The 12760-nt window shown below is 51.8% G+C and overlaps 1 protein-coding gene across 1 annotated transcript in view; it reads right to left on the minus strand.

The window, feature by feature from the left end:
* Positions 1-4836: 4836 nt before the first annotated feature.
* Positions 4837-12760, minus strand: part of Trabd2b (TraB domain containing 2B) — a 195043-nt gene continuing 187119 nt past the window's right edge. Inside the window, exons 6-7 of the mRNA XM_038335300.1 lie at positions 12153-12422; positions 4837-5279 (exon numbers count right to left, since the gene is read on the minus strand). Of these exons, the coding sequence (XP_038191228.1) occupies positions 5075-5279; positions 12153-12422 (475 nt within the window). The 3' untranslated portion in view covers positions 4837-5074. The remainder of the gene's footprint in view (positions 5280-12152; positions 12423-12760) is intronic.

A 12760-nucleotide genomic window follows, 5' to 3' on the forward strand; every position in this document is an offset into this window, starting at 1 on the left:
TCCCTGCAGAAGGAGAAGGGGATTGAAGTTTAGCACATGGACACACCAAGGTTAAGTTCATAATATCTTTTATTAATATATTATGCTACAAAAATATTTTTGGCAAAATAACATTAATAGCATCTTTCTTTGTCTTCTGTTATACTCTTAAAGAACTCTTCACAATTCACAGGGGTGAGGGAAGAGGTGATGAAGAACAGCACAAACACTGGGAGAGCTGAAGCCAGCTTGGTACAGTGAGGCACACTGGGAGAGCCAACAAATCTGAGATTTTGAGACTTAGAGCTGGGCAAAGCCTAAGGCCAGCCTCCCCACCTGGAGCTAAGTGCTCTGCCCACCCAGCCTGGCAATCAGGGAGACTCCTACCTAAGAGTCCCTGGTCTCTCACACCAGGCAGCATAGACTTGGATCAGGTTCAAATCCACATTCCCCAGGACAGGTCTTAGGACGGAAGGAGCCTTTAAGTAAAGCTTTCTTGTTTGTCACATGCTCTCATCATGGCCGCCTATGGGGCCAATATGGGAGGATGGACTAAAGAAGGGTGGAACCCCATCTTCAAGAAGACCCAACATTATGCAAAGAATTCCCCTCCTGGCCCCAGGAAACTCCCCCTATTGTCCAAGAGAAAATGGAAGCTTAAAGAGAGGCAAGGGCTTACCCAAGGTCATCAAGCAAAGGAATGGGTTAGAGGGAGGGGGTGGGGAGATGAGGGGAGATCCCAGTCTGCTTTTGGAGACAGGCTGTGAGGAGTCGACATTCCCAAGGGTCCTTATAAGCCCGGTCTTTCCTTCCCCAGGGTTGGGCACAGACAGAAGGGCTCTGGGATGGAGCCATGGGCAGGGTTTCAATCTAGCCTCTCCTCCCCATGACATTCCTTGCCCAAGGGCTGCAGGCATTTCTGCCATCTCATGGCAAGCCTGGCAGGGCTGTGGAAGAATGGGGGGAGGGTGGCTAGGGAGGCTTGACTGAGTCCTGAATCTACTGGCTTAGACAGCCAGCCAGGGTGATATTTTTGGCTGCTTAGATGAATTTTTGGAAAAATAGCAATGTTTAAAGAACCTGAGCCTTACAGAGCCAGGGGGCACCTCTATGTCATTTACACCAGTCCTGTGCCAAGACTTCCAGCTGGCTACCACATCTTTAGCCAGTGGGCCTTGGGGCCTTGCATACTCTGCCTCTCCATCCATCCAGAGACCTCTTCCCTCAGGTACTGTCCTTTACCAGCTGGGGAGGTGGAAGTTGTCCCCAAAAAAGAAAGCAAAGGCTGTCTTTCCCCTTTCCTAGCTCCAGACTTTCTTCCTCCCTTGTCTGCTTCCTTTCCTCCTCTGTCCCTCTCAGTGCATCTAAGGAGTATCACTTTTGTGTTGAAGGACATAAAGAAAAATAACACATGACCTACCCCATTGAATAGCTTGCTTTCCCAACAGGGAGCAATTCCTATCTAGACAGCCCCTGCTCTGGAGTGTGGGCATGGTAATGGGTCCTAGGGCTGCACAAAGGGCTCTAGGGGGACATCCTGGAGCTAATGTCCCCTACCCAATTATCCTCACAGGATACACGATTGGGAGAAGGGAAGAGAGCTTCCCCCGGGTAGTAACATGTATAAAACACTGTGTATACTCTAGAAGTAACAAATATGATTCCATCTGTCAGATCTGGGGTGGGAAGGATGAGAATGGCCAGCAAAGTCAGATGAGCCGAGTCATGGAGGGTTTGGAATGCCAAGTGGAGGACCTGGTGTTTATCTCATGGTTATCATTACCCCAGTTCTGTTTTTTTAACACCCAGGATGTCATTTACGCTACAAGTCCTGCATAGAATGTCACCTTTCCAAAGAATTCTCTTTTGGTAGCGGTTCTCTTCTTTGGGATCTGTTGTGATAAGAGTACTCGACCGAGTGGTGGAGCAAATCACCGGAGCTCCCAGGCTTGCCCAAGTCTAGACGAGGCCAGGAAGTAGCAAGTGACCACACTGCATGTGGGGAGGATGTACGTGGGTCTTCCCATGTGAGATGAATGTTCTGAGCCATTGCTGTCCACACATGGCAGACTTTGGATCTCTGACCCTGAGGACTGGCCCCTGCACCTCCCTGATTCTTTTCCCCTCCCCATGTCCCGGTCACTTAATCTGCTGGGCCTCTGGCCTTCCATCTTTCTGTCTGCCTCAAAGTCAAAACGGAAGTCCTAAAAATACTCAAGGAACGCTCAAAGGAAGGAAGCTTTGTGTTTATGAGTCCAGCTAGACAGAACATGAAGTCTGAGAAATGGCTGATGGATTACTGGTGTTTTCAGAGCAGGACAAGACGCTGAAGTGGCCTTGCCATACATTTTGTTTTTGTGCCCGAGGCCTCCTGGGATGTAGGCCAACAAGTTGAGTTTGCTACTTACTCAAACCCTGGCTTATTAGAGATCTCCAGGGAACAAGCACCGTTGGTCTCAGATGTCTGACCAATAATTGCTCTCTTTTCTAGGTTTTGCCAATCTGGAAATTTGTTAATCGGTTGGCCTAGCCAGCCTATGCCCGCCCTTCCCTCCTTCCCTCCTTCCTTCCTTCTTTCCTTTATGTTTCATACAGGGTCAGCCTATATGGCTCAAGCTGTTCTTGAACTCACTATGTATCCCAGGCTGGTCTTCAAACTTATGATGCTCCTGCCTCAGCCTCCCAAGAACACTCATTACAGACATGTGTCCCTAAGCATGGCACATTGCCTTTCTTTAAAAACTTTAAAGTCGGGCCAAGGAAGAGAGTTTGGAACACTTCCTTCACTCTTCATCTTCCTTAAGAAGGGATCTGGAAAGGCAGTGGCCTGACACTGGGGCTGGGGCAGGAGTAGCCCAGGATGGCCCCATTATCCCATCCTGATGGTGAACTCTTCTGGGACCAGGAGGGTGGGTACAATTCAGCCTGTATGTGTAACCTGGCACTGTGCTTTTGCAGTGATTATATGCTGCATTAATTCACCATTTTGGCCCCACGCCTGGCACAGGTCTGGGCACACAGTCAGGTGCCTGGACTGTTTCCCCAAATGCTTCATCTTTAATTAACCTCAAGCTTGATCTCCATACATCTCATGCCATACTCTGCCCCAAACAGGGGAATCTGGCCTGTGTGTTTCCAATTCCTTTACACTTATCTCATCCCAATAGCGCTCTGCACGATCCGTTTGATGTCTAACTTCTGAGCCTGCTTTAAAATTCGGCTAAGCCCCTTCCCGCTCAGCAATAGGAAGTCACTTTTTTTTGCCAAGGATAAACTGACTCCAGTCCTGGTGGAGGTCAAGTTCAGTTTACAGTGTGGTGCCCATGGGGCTGGCGGGACCCTGTGAAGCAGAGTTCCAGAATCCTGCCAGGTCTCACGCTTAAACCTGTCCACTGGGGCAGAGCTGGAAAGAATTCTGCCGCCTGCCAGCATGCCTGTGGGACCCCTGACTACCCAATGAGTTGCCCAGAATCCTGCCATCTCAGAAGGGAGAAGTCTGCCAACCTTAGCATGGCAGTGTTGCAGCCAGCCAGGCGCCATCAAGGCTGCCAGGGAAACCCATGTGCAGCGGGGTGAGAGAACAGGACTGGAGTCAACATGCCTGCCCCTGCTATGGCATCTTGGAGAAGTCTCTCCTCTTTCTGGACCTTACTTTATAGACAGGTAAAGGGTCTTTCCTGCTCTCAGGACCTAGGACTCCTTAAATAATTTATGAGCCACAAGCCCAGCTTTGAGCTGCGGGCTGAAATTCAGTCCACATTGGTTCACCGTGTCTCTGGTCAGCCCCTGGGGACAGAAGGGTAAGCCTGTGTCTCAACTCCCTGCCTGCCCACATTGGCTGATCATCCTGCTAGAGCCCCCTGGCTGCAGGAACCAGCAGGGGGAGCTAGTGAAACAGCCTCCTCCCCTGCTATAGGAAGCCTGGGAGGGTTCCAGTTAGGGAGATCTGCCTCCCCTGGTGCTTCTCCAGACAGAAACAGGGGGCAGAACAGTCCATGAGACAAGGGTGGATTTTGTATCACACTGATCTGGTGCGCGCGCGCGCATGTGTGTGTGTGTGTGTGTGTGTGAAAACTTGGGTGGATCTTTCTCACTCTTTTGGGGGTTCAGTGTCATCACTGAAATGGGGGTCATCACATCTCACACTGTTAGTGAGAGGATCTAGGAAGAAGGGAGAGTGCAGAGAGCCCACCCTGCTGCAGGCTTCTGGTCCATGGTCGTCTATTACCATCATCAGTACCACAATGGATGGCTCCTGAACTCCATCACTCCTGGAACCGTCCTGTGCCCACTCCTGTCCTGCTTACTTCACTCAGCTGTGGTTCTACCAGCTTCTATTAAATGAAAGCTGGGCCACTGGAACACAGATCACCCACTTGCTTCGTGACTTTGGGTAAACCCCACTCACTTTTTGGGTCTCAGTGTAGCAATCTGACCATGGAACTGGGTTCACCTGCCTCAGTACCAGTCTTCCACTTAGATGGAAAAACCCTCTCCAGGAGCTCTGGAAGGCCAGTCCACAGACTCTCAGGACTTCAAAATAGCAGCATTTTTTTCCCTTAAATTGTCCCTCCAGGGCCTGGGTACATCCAAGGAGGAGAAGGATGGGTTGGCTACCATGCCTCTGGCTATGAAATTTAGCTTCACAAAAGCTGGGGCTGCCTTTCTGCTTGCCCTCAGAGGTACCTACAGTGGGAGAAGCCAAGCCTGACTAGGAGGCTTGGGGCCAATTCAAAGCCACAGTCCACACAGGTCACAGAGGTCATGGGAACCTGGGCTCCTCCCTGGGTTGGTGTTGGAGTTAATTCAGGGACTATAACATAGGCTACATAAAAATAGTTTTATCGATAGAATAAATACATTTTCTCTTTTAATATGGACACATATTTTACAAAAGGCCCCATAGCACTATGGGAAATTAAGACCTTCTACAAAAAAGAAGATGTAATTTGGGTACAATAAAGCTCTGGTGTTTTAAGGTCCCTGTCCTGTGTGACCTGCCTTGAGGTGTCAGCGCCGTCAGAGGTGGCGTCAGACGGTGGGCGTGGTCACAGATTCTGTGCTTTCTCTGACTGCTCTGCAAGGGTGGTCAAGGTCAGGAAGGCCCAAGGGTGTGTAGTAGGAAGGGGGCGACGATGGTGGCAGCGACAGCAGCGGGGAGGCCCAGTGTAGGTGCTGAGTTGCTGGTAGGCCCCGCAACATCCTGCTGCTGGAGTTGGTGTGAGAGCTTGACAAAAGGCTTGGTAGTCCCGGAGCTGGGGGTAGGCTGGAGAGGCAGCGGGGGTGGCGAGACAGTGGTGCTGGAAAGAGGAAACAGGGACCGTCAGCAGCCTCCTCCTAGGAAGAGAGCTTGGCGTTCAGCTCTATCCTTACCAGATATCGTAGGGAAGAGGGATAGTCTAGAATCCCACCGCCAGCTCAGCTGACCTCCAAGGACAGGCTGGGTTCACCAGTGATCGATCATGGGGGTGGCTCCCAGGCAGAAAATATTGCAAAGTCATGAAGGCGGTAGCTCTGTCTGAGGTTCCCAGAGTATAGATTCCACCTGTCTACAGGTGTTCTGCCTCTGGTTGCTCCTTCCAAGGTTGCAGAACACACGCATGTACACATGTATGCACGCACGCACACACGCACATGCCCCTTAATTTTCCCCACATCATCCTAACCGCCTTGGCTGGAGCTTCCCCCGTGCCACCTGTTCAAACATGATTCCCATCTCACAATAAGCCTTCAGAATGGGTCTTACCCACCCCTTTCAGTAATGGTGGAGGCTACTGTTAGTCAGGTTCTGGGGCAAAGCAGGTTTGCACACCCATGGGGCAGGAGAGGAAAGACTATTGTCTCTCTCAGAGCAGGCAGGCACGGCACTCCTACAGAATGTGTATGCAAAGCGGGCGAGCCAGGGGGTTTCCTCTGCACACTTTAGCTCATAAAACCCAGTGGGTTCAGTTTCCTGCCATGCTGGCCTTCAACCCCATAGGGCCTGTCCACATCCCACTATACTGGGCTGTTCTACTTCTGCCTCATGCCCATCATGTCCACTGTCTTGCTGTTACTGTCTCACTCGCCTCTAGAGACTTGCCTGCTACCTTGGAAAGTGAAGGCTCACATAAAACGTTCTGCACTTCCCGCTGACCTCACTGTCATCGTGGGACATTTGTTATAGGAGGCTTGAAGACCAGGTTTCTACCGAGGAGTCTTAGAACAGTGCCTTGCCCTGGGAGGCATGGGAAGGCTTTGCTGTTTTGTTTATTAAATTATCATTAATAGTTTTGTGCCTCTGCCTCTTCCGCTAATAACATCACTCATTTACAATGTGCTTCTGAGTACAGGCAGCCACCATGCTCAGTGCTACAGCTATGCCATGTTGCTGTTTCTGCTGAGCTCGAAGGAGATGAGGATTCTCAGCAAGGTGAGACGCACTGGGGCCATCTGTTTCTGTAGCATGGACTGTGAGCACTAGTGTGAACACTAGGCATGTGCGCTATTTCCTGGTGAGACCCTGAACACTGATGTGCCGGTTCCAGGGTCAGATTGAGGCCTTGTTGGCTGCAGCCCCTGGAGGAGATCAATGCCTGTGCCTAGTAGAGGTCATTACCTCAGCCCCTACCCTCCCTTTTTTGTCTAATGAAAAAGAAAACTGCAAGCAACACACACACACACACACACACACACACACACACAACCATAAAAGTCCATGCCTAGCTGCTGCTGTGCAGCCCAGCCTGGTTAGTGGTGAGGCTCTGAGGGCTAGCTTCAGGGCAGTGGGCTAGATGCCCTGGGAGGTGGCCAGAGCCAGGGCTCAGGCTGTCCTAGAGTGGCAAGACCAAATGGGAATTACGTCTCACAAGGCACCTATAGGCATTTTCTTTCACACTTTGAAAAATAAAGAAAATTCTCCCTTGGAGCCCAAGTGGTGTTTTTATTGCTTGGAAAGAGTCCCAGGAAAATGAAGTGGGACTGGGGAGGGGGACGAGCCCCTCTGAGTACAAGCCCCCTCCTTCTTTCCTAGCTTACTCAGCTCACAAAGTTGGTCCCCAGTCCAGGTCCCCACCCCCTTCCAGGCTTATGTTGGGGAAAATTGTCTCATGGCACAACGGTCTGGAGGCCAAACCAAACACACCGCACATTCCCAGGCCCTGCAGATGGCGGGCACTGGGGGGCTACGTCTGCTCTGAGCTGACAGGACCCCCAAGTGTGGGAAGGCCCCTCTGGCTGGCTGGAAGACAGAGCTCTGTACAAGTCTGCGTTACCTCCTTGGCTTGATCTGTAAATTTGGGTCAACACTGTTTTCTAGGCCTCAGTTTCCCAATCTCTACAAAGGAAGGGCAAGAATGGGTCAGGGACTTTGAACTGCTTTCCTGATGCAAAAGCCAGAAGTAAGATCACAGGCAGAAATTCAAGGGAAAGCCCAGACAAGTGAGGCTGGAGCCAGGCGCTGTGTCCGTTGCCACCCCTTTCTGGGGGTTCCCTGGAACAGGGATGAATTCTGGCACTCGGAGCCTGCCAAGGCTCAGCACTGGGCATCACTGATATTAATTTTCTTGCTAATATGAGGAGCTGGTGCCTGATTAGGGGCACAAGTGTTCTTTTTGCTCTTTGAAAAATGAAAGATGAAAGTCCCTTGCCAAAGCCTAGAGTTTTCTATTGCTTGAGTGGAGTCACAGAGAGTGATGGGGGTGGGGGTTGGTGAAGAGGAGCAGCCTCCAGTGACTTCCTTAGAGACCTTCAGAGAGATGAGGGGCACCAGCCTTAGAGAACGCAGGGCTTGGATGACAGGATCCTCCATGTCATCACCAGAGGAGAACTTGTGATTCCCAACTGGATTTTGGCCTCCTTGGGCCAAGAAATCAAATGTAGGCAAAGACTCAACTTGCTCAGCTGGCCTGCTGCTTCTCCCTGTCTCCACCAAGTACCTGGAGCCTATCAGCCTTCACATCTTGTGCCATGACTCCTTTCCCAGGAATGCCTTTACCCTCCCTCAACCTTGCAGACTGTGGGCTAACCATCTGATGCATTCTAATAGCATCACAGTGGGTCAGAAGTGGAAACAATTTTCTACCCTGAGGTGAAAAATGGGCCCATAGATGGGAACTGCCAGGGTCCTGTAGAGCTGAGACTTCAGGACCTTTCCAGTGACACTATCTTGGGAGCCATATGTCACTGTCTGGCACCAGCACTAATCCACAGAATTGGGTGACAGGCGTGTACCCAATATATCCTTGCTAAACTGGGGGTGGTGTTCCACAGCCCCCATCTTTTGGCTCATTGATGGCTTTAAGTCTAAGACATATTGAAGGTCTCAAGAAGCAGCCTGCTGGGGAGACTGAGCCCTAGATACCCCAAACCAGAGACTTTGGAAGTAACATTAGCAGCAGCCACTTCAGGGTCACAGTGGGGCTGATGTTGGCTTTACAGGCATCTTCTTACTGTGAAAGCCCTGTGGGGTGGGATGGCAACACTACTCTGTCTGATTCCTTCAGTGTTTTTTCTTTTCTTTTGATTGAATGACTTCATTTTCCAATCCCCATGGGGAAACACCCACTTCAGGTAGGGTTCTGGCCTGACAGGGACACTTTGGCTACCCTGGACCACCCCACATTGCGAGGAATGAGAGGAATACCTTGAGCATGACGGGCAGCTGACAGGAGGCATGCAGAGCCCTTCTGGAGGTGGACTGTGTTCCCTCCCATCTCTGAGGGCTTTGACATGTGCACTGGGTGTGGCCTGTACTCGTCCAGCGGCACTCACCAAGGCTCTGTGTCTGCCACACACTGATGCTCACCTCTGGGCCAGGCTTTGGCCAATGCCTAGCAGTTGGAAAGTACTCTCTCTTCTACACCTATGAGTCCTCAATGTGCTTCCAGCCCAGATGTGCCAGTCACTGTGCCTCCATCTCTCTCTCTCTCTTACACACATGCATACACACATATGCACACACACACACACACATACACACACACACATGCTTGCAGACTTGAGGACATGAAAAATGAGAGCCGGCATAACCTCCAGGAACCAGCCAAGGCCCTAATGCAGCAGGAGGCACTTTAGGATTGCCACAGACCCATGTTTTATGGGTCCTGGCTTGCCATGGTCACACCTTCCCCTGCTGTGTCTATTTGTGCTCAGAGGTAAGGGATTCCTGAGAATGCTCCTCTGCCATGCATCCATCTGTGGACACACTCAGCCCTTTCCACGGGTCCCCATAAATCATCCTGCCACAGGCTGCTGCTACTCTAAACTTCCTCCGCTGTGTTTACATCTTGGGGTAATGAGGGGCAAAGAGAGGCCAGCCTGCTCCAGGTGGTGTCCCAGGCAGGCACTCAGAGCCTGCATCCCTGGTTCCCTTCTCCTCAGGCTCAAGCATACAGTAAAAGACCCTTCCCACCTAGTGAGGCCTTGGGTGACCTGGAGCCGCCCAAACCAGATCTATGCCCAGGATTCCCCAGCCTAGAAACAAAGAAATGTAGTGTGGGTAACAGTGCCAAGAAAAGGCTCCCGTAGGTGGCTAGGGCAGATAGGAGAGCTAAGCCAGGTGAGGATGGAAAAAGCCCTGAGATAGTGGGTGGCAAATATGAACCTTAGAGTTGGGTGACAGTTCCGAGCCGCCATCCCTCAGCAAGTTCACTGATCTGGATGACTCTGATTCCTTCCCTGTAAAATAGGCCTACTTTCTGTGACTCCTGATAGGACTATAAAGTGACAGATATAAGTGCCTGGCACAGGGGGAACTTCACAAAGGCTCACTGGCATGCCACCCTAAGCAGAGAGAAGCAAGTTCAATAGCATAGCCTAGAGAGGACCCAGTAGAGCTGGAAGGCAGAAAAGAAGGTGAGTACCCTGAGGCAGGCAAAACCAAAGAGCAGAAGACCCTCAGGGGACCTGTTGTAGGAGTGTAGGTGGCAGACGGGCAAGCAGGGGTGGATGTGGAGAGCCAGCTCCAGGTGGGCGTGAGGGCAGAGCTACAAGTGGAATAAAATAGGGCTCTAGGAAAACTGGCTGGTGAGAAGGGCTTCAAATGAGCTCGGTCGGATCCTCGGCTCCTTCTCAGAAAACTGGAGACTTGGGGACTCTGGGAAGAGTGGAATGAGTTCTTTGAGTGTGAGAGCCTGTACCCCGTACTGGGACTTCCCAGGGAGTGCAAGGCCCACTTTCTCAAGAAGCAATGAGGGACTTTAATACACTGCTCTTTGGTGGAACATTCTCTTTCAGCCTGAGCGGAGGGAGGAGCATCAGCTGACCACTGCTTTACCTGCTGGGATGGAGAAGGGCTTCCCTCTGCCAAAGAAAAGCTGCCTTCTTCCTCCCCCCACCCCCCTCCCAGGCCAGGCTCTGTGTTCCAGCATCCATGTTGTGAAATGGAAACTGTCTGGTGTCATTTGTCAGCATTTCCCTTTCGGACACAGTTAGGGGATGGCGGCTCGCTGCTGGAGCTGACAGCTGAGCCTCCCGCTACCCCATGAGTCCTCTACTGACCAGGACTGCGAGTGAGCAGACTATTTAGAGCTCTGAGTGGACTCAGGTAGCCTGTAAACACACCAGGAAGATGCAGCTCTCTAAAACTCTCGGCTCTCGCACCCAGTTAGGTGGAGCAGCCCATGCTGGGTACCCAATCTTAGTGTGTCTCAGCCAACAAAGCCCCAGTGAGGCCTCTGCTATAGGCGGCAGGGCTGTCTCTGCACAAGTGCATTCTTCAGTAGCCCAGAGGAGGCACTGTGGCACCAATACCTAAGGGCTCAGTGGCTTTGATGCTACCCATTAGAAGTCTTTTCACGATAGTGCATGCCATGCTCTTTGTGATGAGGCCTGGACTACATCAATCTCTTATCACTACTAGCTCAGCCACCAGGCCACAGAAGAGCCCTGAAATGGAAGGTACCAGTTAGTCAGCTTCTGGTTCCCTGGGTGGCCCAGGACAGGCCCTTTGGCTTCGCACCTTGGTTCATATTCATGAATGCTCAGTTGGGCCAGAACTCTCTAGAGCTGCTTAGAACCTCCTGGGGCACACACCTCAGGTCTCCATCCTCTGACTCTCCTGCATGAGGTCTGTGTGGGGCTGAAGATTTGCTTATTTAACAAGTACCCAAGGTGATTCTGTTCAGGGTACAGAGGAAAATTCTGGATGGCATTAAGATCCAGACTGGGAGTCCGGGTTCTGATGTTCCACTGTCTAAACATCAGATGCAGGACTGGGCTGCCACAGTGGGGGAGGGCTCTGGCCCATTCCTGAGACATTCCTTAGTGACACTATTCACTGTCTGCAGCTGAGTTGGGGAGACTGCTCTGGAGAGGAGAAGACCTGAGTGTGGGGTGTTAGGCAGGATCTTGGAGCAACAGGAGCTCTGGCCACAGGCTGAGGAAGGAGGTGTTGGTGACAGGAGGAACACATGGAAGGAGGGTGGGGAGAGTGCGGCTGTGTTCTGTACCCACCTGTTTACAGAAAGGCTCACAGTTAACACTCCGGAGCCACAGTTATCTATTGCCTGGTGATCCTTTCTCTCACAGGGCGGGGGCCCCTCCAGAGTTTCCACGCTACAGCGATACTGCTCAAATATTCCCAGCACAGGAATTTGTCACCCTCTGATTTATTCACCCTGCCATGTTTGCTCCCACTTTCACCCCCATCCATGGGACAAAGGAATCAGGGGCAGGCCAGGCACGGTGGACTTCCATCGCTGCCACCGGAGGATGCTTCCACATCTTCATTTTAATGTTAACTAATTAACTGTCTATAAGTTACTGGCTGTACTGGGGATTGAGGCCAGGGCCTTGTGCATACTAGGTAGGCACTCTATCCTGATGCTATACCCCCCAGACTTCTTTCTACTTTTTATTTTGAGACAGCCTCTTACTAATTGTCCAGTCTGGCCTCAAACTTGGTATCCTCTTGCGTCAGGATCTCAGGCCCCCTGCCACTTTTAAACCGCAGAGAATTCTACTTGTTGTTATGTTGAGAATAAACCTCCCAAGTCAGATGTGTACGTGTTCTATACACCCCAAAAGATGCCCAGGGAGATCCTCAAGGGTCAGCAGAGAGCCCGCCTCAAAGCTTCTACTCTGACACCTCTGTCCCTGCTTGTTCATTGCAGGGTCTGGGGCAATGCACTAGCCCTAAAGGAGACTGGGGATCTACAGCTAGCTCCTGGACAGCCTGTCCCCTCCCTGCTCACCTGTCCTCGATGCGGACCCAGAGGTCGTTGAACTGCCTCGGCCGCTGCTGTTTGTTTAGTCTCTTGCGCCACTTTTGCCGTCCGAACTCCTCCAGCTGGCTAAGGCTGTCCGGGAGCAGGAGGTGCGGGGACAGGACTGGATCCTCCTCCTCTGGAGGGGTGGTGGGGGTTGCTGAGGTTGCTTCCAGGACTGCAGCAGCTGGGGTTGCTGGGGCTGGACTGGCAGAAGAGGTGCCCTCGGGAGAGGGAGCCGGGCTCCCAGTAGCAGGACTGCAAAGTGAAACAGAATATGTGAGTGAGCCATGTGTGTGGGGTTGGGGGTGATGGTGGTGCACAGGGGATGTCTTCAAGCAAGGGAAGCGCCACTGCTGGGACAGGCTAGAGGGACCTAGGGCAACCGTTGTCTTTATAGAGAGACAGAGCGCTGACTCTTTCTTTCATCCTCTAGGCCACACACTCCCTGCAGCCAGTGTACCCTAGAAATTACGTATCAGCAGGGACCCAAACAGATGCCCCGCTACGGCTCATACCCTAAAGTGGGCGACAGAGAAAAACACACAGGTGGCCACACTGCTGGGGAGGAGAGCATGAGCAGATGGCAGTGACAG

This window comes from Arvicola amphibius, chromosome 6 (genome assembly GCF_903992535.2).
Source record: "Arvicola amphibius chromosome 6, mArvAmp1.2, whole genome shotgun sequence".
In the NCBI taxonomy this organism is placed as follows: Eukaryota; Metazoa; Chordata; class Mammalia; order Rodentia; family Cricetidae; genus Arvicola; species Arvicola amphibius.